This window comes from Aspergillus versicolor, assembly GCF_001890125.1.
Source record: "Aspergillus versicolor CBS 583.65 unplaced genomic scaffold ASPVEscaffold_7, whole genome shotgun sequence".
Classification (NCBI taxonomy): domain Eukaryota; kingdom Fungi; phylum Ascomycota; class Eurotiomycetes; order Eurotiales; family Aspergillaceae; genus Aspergillus; species Aspergillus versicolor.
Window position 1 is genome coordinate 1,858,936 of NW_024467530.1, and position 13,315 is coordinate 1,872,250.

The 13,315-nt window shown below is 46.2% G+C and overlaps 6 protein-coding genes across 6 annotated transcripts; 2 read left to right on the forward strand and 4 right to left on the reverse strand.

Annotated features, from left to right (window-relative positions):
• Nucleotides 1–31: 31 nt before the first annotated feature.
• ASPVEDRAFT_44092 (DNA polymerase epsilon noncatalytic subunit) lies at nucleotides 32–2,716 on the reverse strand. Its single transcript, XM_040812974.1, has one exon. The coding sequence runs from the start codon at nucleotides 2,496–2,498 to the stop codon at nucleotides 267–269; it is 2,232 nt and encodes a 743-aa protein (XP_040670338.1). The 5' UTR covers nucleotides 2,499–2,716; the 3' UTR covers nucleotides 32–266.
• A 207-nt stretch (nucleotides 2,717–2,923) lies between these two features.
• On the forward strand, nucleotides 2,924–4,370 carry ASPVEDRAFT_136047 (uncharacterized protein; the record flags this gene model as incomplete). Its single annotated transcript, XM_040807260.1, has 2 exons — nucleotides 2,924–4,003; nucleotides 4,071–4,370. 2 exons carry the CDS (start codon nucleotides 2,924–2,926, stop codon nucleotides 4,368–4,370), a joined length of 1,380 nt encoding a protein of 459 aa, XP_040670339.1.
• Nucleotides 4,371–4,604: 234 nt separating this feature from the next.
• On the reverse strand, nucleotides 4,605–5,078 carry ASPVEDRAFT_96649 (yippee/mis18 family protein; the record flags this gene model as incomplete). Its single annotated transcript, XM_040818776.1, has 2 exons — nucleotides 4,605–4,952; nucleotides 5,022–5,078. Coding segments are annotated over 2 exons (405 nt in total), but the record flags the coding sequence as incomplete, so codon positions are not given.
• A 719-nt stretch (nucleotides 5,079–5,797) lies between these two features.
• Nucleotides 5,798–6,970, reverse strand: ASPVEDRAFT_44094 (ornithine decarboxylase antizyme). Its single transcript, XM_040812975.1, has 3 exons — nucleotides 6,694–6,970; nucleotides 6,206–6,624; nucleotides 5,798–6,128 (listed from the first exon to the last, which is right to left on the reverse strand). The coding sequence occupies exons 1-3, from the start codon at nucleotides 6,724–6,726 to the stop codon at nucleotides 5,912–5,914; spliced, it is 669 nt and encodes a 222-aa protein (XP_040670341.1). The 5' UTR covers nucleotides 6,727–6,970; the 3' UTR covers nucleotides 5,798–5,911.
• Nucleotides 6,971–7,359: 389 nt separating this feature from the next.
• ASPVEDRAFT_135552 (cleavage polyadenylation factor subunit MPE1) lies at nucleotides 7,360–9,402 on the reverse strand (the record flags this gene model as incomplete). The annotated part of the gene is made up of 4 exons (XM_040807223.1): nucleotides 7,360–8,680; nucleotides 8,707–8,811; nucleotides 8,864–9,164; nucleotides 9,231–9,402. 4 exons carry the CDS (start codon nucleotides 9,400–9,402, stop codon nucleotides 7,360–7,362), a joined length of 1,899 nt encoding a protein of 632 aa, XP_040670342.1.
• Nucleotides 9,403–10,998: 1,596 nt separating this feature from the next.
• On the forward strand, nucleotides 10,999–13,307 carry ASPVEDRAFT_197183 (imidazoleglycerol-phosphate synthase). Its single transcript, XM_040809230.1, has 3 exons — nucleotides 10,999–11,275; nucleotides 11,348–12,796; nucleotides 12,854–13,307. Exons 1-3 carry the CDS (start codon nucleotides 11,153–11,155, stop codon nucleotides 12,941–12,943), a joined length of 1,662 nt encoding a protein of 553 aa, XP_040670343.1. The 5' UTR covers nucleotides 10,999–11,152; the 3' UTR covers nucleotides 12,944–13,307.
• Nucleotides 13,308–13,315: the final 8 nt, after the last annotated feature.

Consider the following 13,315-nt stretch of genomic DNA (forward strand, 5'->3'; position numbering starts at 1 on the left):
CTTCCAACGACCCTTGTGTTAATTGCAGGTGACCTCTAGAAATCGCCTTTTTGTACTTTATAATGCGTGTGTTTTGGACGTCTGCTTGAAAGCAGGTTATTTATTCCCTTGCAAAACTAGGCTAATGGGTAGAAGTTTATGTTTTCATTTCCCCTTGCGATACCGAATTATATGTAGCCCTCTTGGTGTTACACAGGACATATCTAAGTGTGTAGACTCCGGCTCTAGTCATTACAAACATGATGTGGGAAGCCCCATTGTTCTAATTACCCAAAACGATCCACCTTTACCCGGCCTCGATTTTTCAGGATATCATACTCGATCCATGTCATAGACGACAAATCGCCTTCTGGGAGGAACCGTCCCGGGTTCATCACATGGCAACCTTCGTATGTCACGCTGAACGGCGCACTTTCAGAATCCGCTAGGATAAATGTGGTGGGCAGAGGGTACAACTGCAAGGAGGATGCATAATCCCACAAAACAGGGCGCAGAGATTGAGGGAAAGGGGACATGGTACCTTGATCCAGTACTGTTTTCACAAGTTTCCGTGCCGAGTACATAGCAGTGGAAGATTGGGTAATATTAACAGCGTCTTGTTGGTCTTGAACAACACGGATTTGGTTTTCTGGATCAACAGTACTATTTGGGCCGTCCATATCGGTGGGTTTGAGCCCAACAGTCACCGCATTGCGCCTCAGGCGGCTGGAAATGTCGTCGCGAAGAATAGCAATGTCATGGATTGGGCCAAATAGAGAGATGCGTGACGGGTTGGTAGTCCATATAGCCTCCCCAGGTGGCTCCGATATCTGATTTCGATCCAACTGAGAGTTCGCATTTGCAAAGGCACGTTTTACTCTGGATGTAAATAAATCGGGCACCGCATGGCGTGGTATTGCCGAAGTAGCACCAGCTGAAAAGGCCGAAGACCAAGGATCATTTTCACCAGGGACGAATATGAACGTTGACCGCTGCAGTAATAAGGGGAAATCAGACAACACCAACGCCAGCATGTCAAAGTATTCCTTGTATTCGATGCTTCCACCCTGCCCCCCGCCATTGATTACTGCCCTCTGAACAAAGTTCCCAATCAGAACAAATGCCATAGGGAGATCCTGCAAGGCCAATTCATTGTACAGATTAAGGACTTTCCTCAAGGCATCCATGGTCTTCATGTTGTCAAGATTAACCTCTCCCATAATGACCATCTTGAAACGACGATTCAACTGGATTCCGTCGTGAGCCTCCTGTAGGCACCTTGTCTGAATTTGCCTCATACGGGAACCTTGAGCACGCTCACTCCCGACTCCTAGGAAATCAACCCAGCCAAACTCGCCGCTCGAGTTTATGTCCTGACCCCTTTCATGAATATTAACCCCCAGGGATGTACCTCGCCGTTCACAAGGGGGACCACAAATGGTAGCACCGACGAATTTACCCCCTATCGCACCTCCAATCCCGCTGTTGCCGCCCAACGTAGAACCTTTCACATTGTCTTCCTCTTCATAGATCCCATCAACAAGCACAAACATACCTGGTGTGAGCCAGGCACCATTCATAGGAATTAGACGGGCATGACTAAGGTCCAAGACAATACTGCCCGTCAAGTCGGTGAGAGATAATTCGCCTGTAGGTGATATAGAAAGTAGGCCAATCAACAGATGAGACGTTCCGCTTCTTCCAAGTAGATTCGCAACAGGGGTAAGTCTGTAGCACTGAGTTTTGGCAAATGAGGACGAAGAGCGCTGTAATGTAGGTACCGAGGCAGAGGCTAGCGAAACCTGAAATGATTCGTTTCGTAGTAGACGCTGGTGGACAACATTATATCGATTTCTGAATAGGGCGGTTTTATGAGAAGGCTGAGGAAATAAGGATGGGTTTGATTTTGTGACCTCAAAATGTTTTTTCCCAGAATTGTAGGTCAATCTTGGAGTATCAAAGGCATCAATCACCTTGAGCCAGTGCCTCGGATGGGTCAACGTATCATCTGAATTGTCTTGTTCCTGGTCGTCCGTGGTCGTCGAAGTGGAGGGTTGCAAGCTAGGAATTCCATCAGTGCCTGGGGTTCGTATGGATCCTTCCTTTGACACAAGCTTCGGATCAATTATCCTGCCGCCACTCATATTCCCTTCTAATGTTTGTAGTATGGCTTTCAACGAGGCTCCCTTACCCTCCTCGACGATGACACCTCCACCAGCTTTTCTCCAACTCTTTGCTACCTCGTCGAGTACGCGCTCCGCAAGACCTTCTTCGCGCCATCCTGATCCACAGCTCTTGCCCACAAAGGCAGCTAGGGATTGAAGAGCAGATGATGACAGTGTTAAGTTGTGCTTCCTTGTGAAAGTTCGGAACGCGACAGGTCGAAGAGTGGCGGCGGGAAGTAATATGGGAAGTATAGACGTTCTCGCTGGGATAGGATTTGGTTTGTTAGGCCGTATGGGATGAATAGGTGTACCAAATCCCGGTGATGATGAAGGCACAGGATCTGGGTTCATCATTGCATGAACACTGACGCTCAAAGAGCTAGGTAATATCTTTTGTAGCCTCGAGAGACTTTGTCAGATATTGTTAGGAGACTTTTGCATAAACGAAGAGTCACGCTGGCTATTCAAAACACAGAAAATTTGCTCTTTTTCTTGAAAATTACTTGATTCACCATATTCTTCCCATAACATGGGTTTCGACGGCTGCCGAGGACGCGGTGGCGGCGCGTCACACGCGTCGGATAAGGGTGGATGTCATTTAAGTTTAGGCTCGGCCATTTTGCATCATCTTGTCAGTTTCGCCCACATCTTTTTTTTTTTTTGTTTTCCGGGGTCTTCATTTTAGTCGACTGCCTTAATCCTTCGGAAGTGCTATCTTTCCTCACAATATATCGTTCCTTTTCTCATATCCACGATACTTAAGGAGAACAGTTAAAACTATGGATACGCAGGGTTTGAATGAAGCGAGCGCAGCTCCGGACTTTGCGGTTGGAGACGTGCGAGAAAAACTAGAAGCCCTGATAAAGCATGCTGCGGCAAAGGATGCAATCAAGGACTACAACACAGCTGCGGAACTCTACTCAGAAGCTACCGAGATCCAAGCGAAGCTGAACGGAGAACTATCGCTTGAAAACGCTGATCTGTTATTCAACTATGGGAAGGCTTTATATAATGTCGCTATAAGCAAGAGTGATGTTCTTGGCTCAAAGGTTGCAGGAAAGGCGCCGGGCCAGACGGCAGCGAACGACCAAGCCGCTTCTGCCAATTCTGTTTCAGTTGCTAACAGTCCCATGCAAGGTGCAGTTTCTTCAGGTACGACACAAATAGAGGCCATTGCGCAGGAAGCGGAACCCAAAGACGCTCAGAAGAAGCCCTATTTCAAGTTTACTGGTGACGAGAACTTCGATACCGATTCAGATGCCGATGATGAAGAAGGCGCTACTGGAAGAGATGATGACGACCCCGATGACCATGACGATGACGACCTTGCCAACGCTTTTGAAGTTCTCGACTTAGCCCGAATTCTCTACCATAAGAAATTGGGCGCCTTTGAACAAGAATCTGAAAAAGGCAAATCCACGGAGACTGCACCTGAACTCAGGAAAATCAAGGAACACCTGGCCGATACATACGATCTCCAAGCCGAAATCTCACTAGAAGGTGAACGATTTACCGATGCAGTGACAGATCTAAGGAAGGCACTCGAATTCAGACAATCTCTTTTCCCCATGGAAGACCCGTCAATTGCAGAATGTCACTACAAACTCTCGCTGGCTATGGAGTTCGGGGCTGCCAAGCATGACGATTTAGACGGCGAATCCAACCCCACTAAGGTAGACGGGGAAATGAGGAAGGAGGCAGTGGTCCAAATGGAAAAGGCAATCGAGAGTTGCCGAGTCAGAATATCTCAAGAACAGAAAAAGTTGGTAAACGATGATTCTCTAGATGAAGACAGGCGGGCAGCCTTGAAACGGAGAATTGCCAATGTGAAGGAGATCATATCAGATATGGAGCAGAGAGTGAGTTCCTACCCAAGCTTTGAATTTGCGACTCGGTCTCTTATTCGTCCACCAATTTCATTTTCAGTTGCTCGATCTACGACGTCCACCAGTGTCAGTTGAGAAGGGGCTTGACGATCAGAACCAAAATATGATCAAGGGAATACTGGGGCAAATCATGGAGGAGTCCAGCTCCGACAAGCAGTCCCTGCTCGATGCCGCTACAAGAAACGCCACGGATCTTTCTGCTTTTGTAAAACGAAAGCCAGCTGACAGCAAAACATCCCAGCAGGCCAACATTTCTCTGAAGCGCTCGGTGGAAGAGGAGGTAAATGGTGGTAAAACAAAAAAGTCTCGGACGGGTGATGCTAATGAAAATCCTACGTAATTGATCACTCTACGATTCTTTTATTATACCCGAATATAACCAGTGAAGTACGGCTTCCATTAGTATGCCCCCTAGTCCAGCAACTCATTACAGACATTAGTATCACTCAATCATAAGTATGGACTCCGTGCAGGGTGCAGACAGGTGCCAGCAAGACACAAAACGCGACCTTGGAGCCGGAAGTGACCGTTATCAAGCCATGGTTCCTAGTGTAGAAGAATGTCGAGCAATCCTGCGGTTTTTTCGACGTACTGCTAGTCCGGGGCTCCATAATCCACTAAATAGGTCCTCGCACTCATCTTCATCCTGGCTGTCAAATTCGATACCATCATAAACCGATTTTGAAGGCGCCATTGTGGGATTGAGGGAGTCGGTAGATTCCACCAAGCCGGCACCGAATGCTGGATCCCATTCGGGGGTCGTCGTAATCTTTTTGGTCTCCAAGATAAACTTGCCAACTTTGTACCGCTGGGACTCCTCCTCCGCACTAACATATTTCCACCCAAGCAAATTCCCGCAAAAAGCACAATCAATGTCGCTTACCGTATGGGCACCTGTGACTAGATGCCGGGATACGGGTTTCTGGAGTAACGTATTTGGAAGCGACTCTCCGGGATAAGATGGTGCACTGGCAGCAGGTTCTGCGGAGACCAAATAAGCCCGGCCGTGGCGACCAGTGAACCCTTTGCTGATAATCTGGGTGGTCAAACACAGATGAGCGGCACAAGTCGAGCACCGGATACAAGATATATGGCCTTGGAGATATTTATTCTTGGAGGGTTCATCGATCGGGAGTATAGATCGTAGGTTGGAAGGCGAAGCTTCCGCATTCCGTTTTTTGGTCTGGAAAGCCAGTGATGGAAACAAAAACTTCGGAAACATAGAAGATTGCTAATGTGGAGAACCCTTAAGTTATAGAATATGCTGCTGTGTCCTAACCTTTCACACACTCTCTCTTTTGGAAGCCGAGAAGCGGAGGGATATAACTAAGTTGTGTTAGTTGTTTTTGGAGTGTTCCACTTGAGGTTGATGATTCGAAGTGGACCGACCCCTCACCCATCTTATCGCAGGTACATCCCAACACGGTTTGTGCACGATGTAGATAGCAACCGGAGTCCTTTCTCACTTGAGGGAAGTTTTAGCCTTTACACCTAATAAATAAGTGGAGTATTTCCAAATTACGCCGCCACTACACCACCACCCTACTCCCAAAACAGCGTTCGGCAAGCATCTTTACTTCCTCAACTACAAGGAGTGATGAAAATGATGCCAGTGCTGACGTCACACGCGCAATAGAGAGATAGGAGAGATAAGACAACAGCTGGCCTGGAACTGAACGCAAGATTGCAGATTGCCGATTTAAACAGTATGCCAGTCTACTTCCAATCCTCTAGACTACAGGAGGATCCAGTGTATCGGAAATAACTATGAAACAGTATATTAACGGGAACAACTTGGCGGCAAAGAGTTATACATATCAGAATTCAAAAGCCAGGTCAACTAAATAAAAAGACAACTAGTCGATATTGAATAAGCTGGGTTTAAACCTCGGCACTTAAGAATATCCATCTTGTGCTGACTGGCGCACTGAGACGATTCTTATTATCCCATGGCTGCAGAGTTGTTAAGCCAAACCCACACCATCCGAGATTTCTTGTAATTTCCAGGTCGCCGCCATCTTGCGAGCGAGGCACACATGCGACTATTTGTGAACATCCAAATGCCCGCATGCTGGCTAATTCAAACAAGGCAATCAAACTACATGATTCAGGTTAGTATAAATAGGCTGTAATTATCCCGGTTTGAGGTGTGGGGGTAGAATTGTATTTCCATACCCGGATTTCAAGCCGTGTCGGAGTGACGTTTCTGGGAGAAATACAAATAGTGCACGCTCGTCGTTTGTGTCAGTTACGAATCCTCGGTATATAAGGTCGCTGGTATAATCCAATACTTCAACCCATCTTCCAATTCGCCCATTTGGATACTCGTCATTATGCAGCTGAATTCGGGACGCATCTACCCCAAGTGATTCCTGCCTGGGCAACCTCCTCTCACCAAGGAAAATCCCAGTCAGTTTGTCACAGAAGAGCCTCTCACACTCTCCCGGGATGATATACGTTGCCTCCCCTTTCGGCTCCGGTGAACCATTCGCCATGTAATCGCTTCCTATTGGGGAAGCGAGCGAAGTATCGAGGGGAGGACTTATAGGATCGGTTTTCAACCCTGAGAGGACCTCAGGGATACCACTGCACTCCTGAAAAGTGGGACTCGCGCGTTAGTGGACTATAAAAAAATGAGCGATAAGGTATTTGAAACCACTCACCGGCCCCGTTCGTAGTGCAGTAGTGGAAGCCATTGACGGTTGAGGTGGAACTGTCCACACTGTAGCAGCTGGCGAAAACAGTAATTTGGGGATTTTTGTCCAGAAACCGCTGCAAAAGACTTGAAGTACTACTGTTATTATTCATAGGCATAGCCATAATGGGAGTCGCCTTCAAGGGGTATGACGGCAAGGAACGGCGGTTAATAGAATATTAACGGGTAAGTGACGGGATTGCTCCTGCGAGGTCAAAGACCGGCTGGTGAGTGGAGATGGATGGCGAAGTATATGTTGGGAACGGGAGGGGTCTTGAGTACAAGCGAAGTAAAGACAGAGCTTGTTTGAATAACTTCTAATGCTTCTCAACGACAACAATAGTAGGGCTACTTAGTAGGACAGGCGTTGGAATGTCAGCGGCAACATGGTGTTCCTTCCACCTTTTTCCTTAGAGGTCATCTGACCGCTAAAATTGCCTTAGGCAACAAGGTATGGAAACTAAAGTACGCAAAGTCTTGGCTTGAAGATTCAAAACGATACTAGGAGTGATGGTATTTACAATTGTAAAAGTACATTTGCCATATACAAAGGCTAGTAATATGGAATAGGAAAGGTCATGGCTTCGGTTTGCACAATTCCCGAAACACACATCGCAAAAGTGCTATATTCTTCTCAAAGCTCACGGTAATCGCTAGGTCTTACCCTCCGATTTCTAGATTGATGTCGTTGGGGATTCACGGGCTGCCGAAAGTAGGGGGAGTCTTCCTCCCTGCCGAAAGGCGCGCTGAATGCTGTCCGCTGCTGGTTTGAAAAATTACCTGGCCCCAACCCTTGCCCAAATCCAGTATTTTGTGTCATCGAGACAGGCATCTGGGGCATCGCAAACATATTTAGGGATGGCTCGCCTGCGCTGCTGTAAGCACCGGACGCCCCATAGCCATTAGAAACCGTTCCATCGGCACGATCATTATACATCCCGTTTGAGAGCGGATTGAGATTCATCATATTCATCTGATTCCAGGTAGGGTCCATACTGGGCGCAAAGCCATTTCCAGGCAAACCCATGGGATTTGTGAACCCCATTCCTTCACCAGCAAAACCAGGTTCGGGAAAAGAGATTCCTGGTATTCCTGGGGCCGTCATGAATCCAGGCATTCCAAAAGGCATCTGGTTGAATGGCAGCGTTTGTAAGCCGGCGGGCGTATCTTTCAACTGAGCTGTTTCGGTAGAGGATGAACCATGATCAGATTTTTGTTTCTTTAATGAAGAAACTGGGTTTGGGTCCTCAACTTCTTTCACAGCGATATCCTCAGCGGGTCTTTTTTTAGGGTTGACAGGTACCGAGTGCTCTCCGTCTTTGTTCTCAGTGGGGGCGCTATTAGAATCGGGCACGTTGTTATCGGGGCGATCCTCCAGCAGTGCTGGCTGCTTCTCCTTTTCTTTCTTGGAATCTGCTTTCTCAGCCTCATAGGCTTTTATCTTCGAAAGAACTTCATCATTCGCAAAGAGATTATCGAGCAAAACACCCTCTGTAGCACAGCCAGGACATACAAAATCACTCTCAATCAATGCATTTGTAATACAATCATTGCAGTAAGTCTTTTGACAGCAGGGTGTCTGGGTAGGGTCTAGAAACATCCGCTTGTCAATTGGGCATTCTAACCCACGAGCCTGTAGCTCCTTGCTATGTTCGGCGGCCGCCGCTTCAGCTGCAGCCGCCGCGGTTGCTTTGACCTTCTCTTGATATAATTCCCATGACGCTTGATCTGGTTTAGTAACGATAAAGTCACCATCAGCATTAACCATAACGCCCGTGTTTCGCAATTCTTCAGTGGAGCCATCAAGCATGAGGGAATCTGGCTTCTCAATCTTGGTCTGTAATGATCGAGGTATTCCTGTTGATCGCTTCACTCTGTATTTGCCGTCAAACTTTGGGTCATTATTCGTGGGGCATGCTTGAATCCAATGTCCTATAATGTAGTCCATTAGCATCCTGTCAATTTGGAACCAAAAAAGGACTTGCCTTTTTCACGACAACGGTAACACAGGTAGCCAGGTGGTGGAGGGTGGTCTGGAACGTTTACAGGCTTGCCTCTACCGCGACCAAATGGAACAGGGGTGGCACTATTGTAACGCATCAGTATTTAAACTCTCATCACCGGTCAGTAAAACTTACTTCGCCATCTCTTGCTGCTGCTCTCGCCATTGGTTCGCTTGTAAATTAAAGAGAGCGTTAATTTTTTCCTCCTCTGTTTGAGCATTATTCAGTTCTTGGACGCCATTGCTGACTGGTTGGTTAGAAATTGGGACTGATCTGCTCGCCGTCAACTGGTCGTTACGGGGAACAGTGCGAGCATTCATTGGCATCTTCCCAGATACATATCGAGCCGCACCTCCCTTTCCCGGTCGCGTAGCAGGGAGCCTTCGAGCAATAACAGAGGTAGAGCGCGGTATAACACTGGTGTCATCATCATATTCTAAGTGAGGCATTGTTAGCTTCCGCATTCAACGTCACCAGGTGGAAAGAGTATCCAGGAGCTTACCTTCGCCAGTATCTTCGTTATAAATTGATAGCTCAAAATCAGACCCGTCACCCAGTCTACTTTGATTGATGATTTCTCGCTTCAACTCGAAGACAGAGATACCGGTGCCATCAAAAGTGACCCTTGAAGGTTCTCTTTGAGACTTGAACTTGAAGTGAACAGAGGATGACATTGTATTGAATTGGACGTCCAATGATGTGTTTGTGGATGTAAATTAAATCAGAATTTTGGGTTTTTATACCACTTTCACGAATGAGGGATACAAAGCAGACAGTATTGCAGATTCGGAAGGATAGGGCAGAAGATAGAGGGCACAATTGAAGGCTCGAGAAAGGAAAATAATAATAATAATAATAATTTCTTGGAAAACCTCTGGTACCGAAGCCTCAAATAATATCGAGGATATTGCTTGAAGGTATAAAAAGACTCCGTTTCACTGAAGCTGATGGGGGTCAGACCGCTGCATACAAACGAAATCAAGCCAGGGCGATACAAGGCAAGAGAAGCTGCAAATCGCAGGGCACCTTAGACGGAATTGAGCAGCGATGTCTCAAGGAATCGAACGAGATCTATCCAGCTTAGTCTCGATAACATTCGACCTGGTCTGATTTATAGCAACCCTTTTTTTTTGTGAAGGATGTGCAGCTCGCTAAAGAAACGCTTGAACAAAGAATAGGGCGTCGGTCGGGGTTAGCAAAGCGCAGTGGTAACAAACACGCGGAAAGAATGGAAGTTTTGTGAAAGGAATCTTAAAGCTGATTTCAGCGGTAGATGGTAGACGGCAAGGGGATGTAATCACACCACGAGGTAAATAGTGGGAAATTATGATTGCAATGGCTACTGCATATCCCGGTTGATTCTCCTGTTCCCAGCAAAGGTGTCGCGAGAATCTGCGATGGAGGTGGAATTGCACAGGGTGTAATAATAAGGACAAGATGGGAGTGCGGAGTTATCGCGGTGGCAAGTAATCTTATCACGTGATTATTTGCAAGTCCATAGTTTTTTGGGGGCGTAGCTAGATACTGGTTGGGTAAATTTCGTGATTTGGAAAAGCATGAATACAACTGCGCTTGAAGGTAAAAACACACAGTACCGGTATGCGTCTTATACTATAGCCAGGAGGGATACCATGCATAAAGCTTGTTTTCTAGAATAATTCTTTCCCAGTACAAACGACCGATATCGCTCCGGAGTCTGGCCTGCTCTCCGCTCGGGCACGTAGTTTATACAACGTAGAATACATGGACGGCACACGATCTCTCCGCCTTGGGGAATTGGCGGCGGAAGGGGAAAAAAAAGAAAAGAAAAGAGCTGGCAGTTAACGTAAATCCCACCGAGCCGCACAGCCAGTATTCAATATAAACTGGCATTTTTTAACCTTGAATATCTCAACAACCGACTTTTTAATAGATACTGGAACTAATACATACATTATAAATATTATGAAGATTAGTATATAATAATATAAACTTCTAAAATTAGGTATTTCTCTAAGTCATATAAAATACAGCTGTATTTTTGGTATTTTATATAATAAAGACATTAAGAGATAATAAAATAGTTTTAGAAATCCAAAGGTAAATATATATATATATATAGATATATATATATAATTTAAAGCTATAGATTATATTCATATTAATCTTAAGGCCCTATATTAAGTAGTTGTTAAAATATTCAAGATTTAAAAAGGGCTATTTCTGTGGAATACAAGCTGCGCGGCTCGGGTGGGATTGACGTTAGTTAGTTAGTAGGTAGGTAGGTATGAGTCAGCCCTTCCTTCCCACTAAGTGGGGTTGATTGGGAAGACATAGTTTATCGAGTTACAAAACTCGGGACTACCAAGTCATTGGGATCTGATTCTGCATTCAGCTGTTCCCATATTGATACTCCCTAGGCGGTGGGAATCGGCGTTTGCCAAAATGCCTACTGTTCATCTTCTCGACTATGTCGCTGGAAACGTGCGGTCTTTGGTGAATGCCATCAACCAGGTTGGTTATGAAGTTGAATGGGTGAGATCGCCTGGTGACTTGAAAAATGTCGAGGTAAGGGGAAATTTCACCCTGTTGTATGTACTTTTTTTTTTGGTACATGCGTCGCTAACGCGGAGACCATAGAAGCTCATCCTTCCCGGCGTCGGCCACTTCGGCCATTGTCTTACCCAGCTGTCAAACGGTGGTTACTTGCAGCCGATCAAAGAACATATAGCTTCCGGGAAACCTTTTATGGGTATATGTGTTGGTTTACAGGCCCTTTTTGAGGGCTCCGAGGAGGACTCCAACGTTGCTGGCCTTGGTTTAATTCCGATGCGCATGCACAAGTTCAAAACTAAAACAAAGAGTGTTCCTCATATCGGCTGGAACTCGGCGACGAATACCCATCTCGGCACCTCTGGGGGGCAAAGCTTTTATGGATTGAGACCAAATAGCAAATACTACTATGTGCACTCATATGCTGCGCTCTATGAGCCAGATGTTCTCGAGCAAGATGGTTGGCTAGTTGCCACAGCGAGCTATGGAGAGGAGAAATTTATTGGCGCCATAGCACGAGACAATATCTTTGCGACACAGTTCCACCCCGAGAAGAGTGGCCAAGCAGGCTTGCGCACACTTCGCGCTTTCTTAGATGGTACCAAGATTCACCGTTCCGCGCCGGAAGAATTAAGGTTGGCGGAAAGTAAGAACGGCCTTACCCGCAGAATTATCGCCTGCCTTGATGTGCGCACGAATGACATTGGTGACCTTGTTGTAACCAAGGGCGATCAATATGATGTACGGGAAAAGAATGATGCGGATGCAGGAGGACAAGTGCGAAATCTCGGGAAGCCAGTTGATATGGCAAAAAAATATTACGAGCAAGGGGCAGATGAGGTGACGTTTCTGAATATTACTTCATTCCGAAACTGTCCAGTTGCTGATCTCCCTATGCTCGAAATTCTCAGGAGGACTTCAGAGACTGTCTTTGTGCCCTTGACTATTGGCGGTGGTATCAGAGATACCGTGGATACAGACGGTACTCACATCTCAGCTCTAGACGTGGCAACAATGTACTTCAAGTCCGGGGCTGATAAAGTCAGTATTGGTTCAGATGCCGTTACTGCCGCCGAGGAGTTTTATGAAGCCGGCAAAGTGCTCTCTGGGAGTACGGCCATAGAAGCAATTTCAAAGGCATACGGAAACCAGGCCGTCGTTGTAAGCGTCGACCCAAAGCGCGTATATGTGGGCAGGCCAGAAGATACACAACACCATACCATAGAAACGAAGTACCCTGATTCCACTGGTCAGACCTTCTGTTGGTATCAATGTACGATCAAGGGTGGGAGAGAGACTCGGGATATAGATGTCTGCCAGCTGGTGCAAGCCGTCGAAGCGATGGGCGCGGGGGAGATTCTACTTAACTGCATCGACAAAGATGGAAGCAACAGTGGGTTTGATCTAGAACTGATCAATCACGTCAAGTCCGCAATAACTATACCTGTGATTGCTTCCAGCGGAGCTGGTATGCCGGAACATTTTGAAGAAGTCTTCGATCAAACAACAACTGATGCCGCTCTCGGCGCTGGAATGGTACGTATACTTCTGTCGCACCCCTGTTCACGAGAAAAAATATTGACCAGAACACAGTTCCATCGTGGTGAATATACTGTTGATGAGGTTAAGCATTACCTTGATACTAAAGGTTTCCTTGTTCGAAGGTTTGAGCCTAACATTTAGATAAAGGTGGGTAAGAAAGGCCATGCATATTTTACTGTCGTACCAATTAGAGCTTTAGTGGAATGAGTTTCAAGAAATAAAATTAGATATAGGCATGGTATATGTATGGCGAAGGAGTCGGGTAGATACTGGGGTGCACCATGCCTTTTAAACCAATTCATTGCTTTCATGCTCTTCTCTAAAAAGAAATAGAATAAAGAATAAAGAATAGAAAAGAAAAGGGGAAAGGGGAAAAGACAAATACAGAATCACTTTCGTCGCAGTATAAATTTGTATTCTTAAGGAGTTGTCTCCGAGGCTTATTTTACTTTCGTTGAAACATGCATCCCTCAACTGATGTCAAGCTGTGCGTCCAGGGGAGGGGAGAAAAAA

What these genes read in the sequence shown, in the direction of transcription:
- ASPVEDRAFT_44094 (XM_040812975.1), bottom strand. Translation starts at nt 6,726, where the DNA reads ATGGCTTCCACTACTGCACTACGAACGGGGCCG. An exon ending in CTGCACTACGAACGGGGCCG is followed by an intron (nt 6,625 to 6,693) that starts GTGAGTGGTTTC and finishes CCCACTTTTCAG; the next exon opens with GAGTGCAGTGGTATCCCTGA. An exon ending in CGACACGGCTTGAAATCCGG is followed by an intron (nt 6,129 to 6,205) that starts GTATGGAAATAC and finishes TGAATCATGTAG; the next exon opens with TTTGATTGCCTTGTTTGAAT.
- ASPVEDRAFT_197183 (XM_040809230.1), top strand. Translation starts at nt 11,153, where the DNA reads ATGCCTACTGTTCATCTTCTCGACTATGTCGCTGGAAACGTGCGGTCT. An exon ending in GTGACTTGAAAAATGTCGAG is followed by an intron (nt 11,276 to 11,347) that starts GTAAGGGGAAAT and finishes CGGAGACCATAG; the next exon opens with AAGCTCATCCTTCCCGGCGT. An exon ending in CCGCTCTCGGCGCTGGAATG is followed by an intron (nt 12,797 to 12,853) that starts GTACGTATACTT and finishes ACCAGAACACAG; the next exon opens with TTCCATCGTGGTGAATATAC.
- ASPVEDRAFT_44092 (XM_040812974.1), bottom strand. Translation starts at nt 2,498, where the DNA reads ATGATGAACCCAGATCCTGTGCCTTCATCATCACCGGGATTTGGTACA.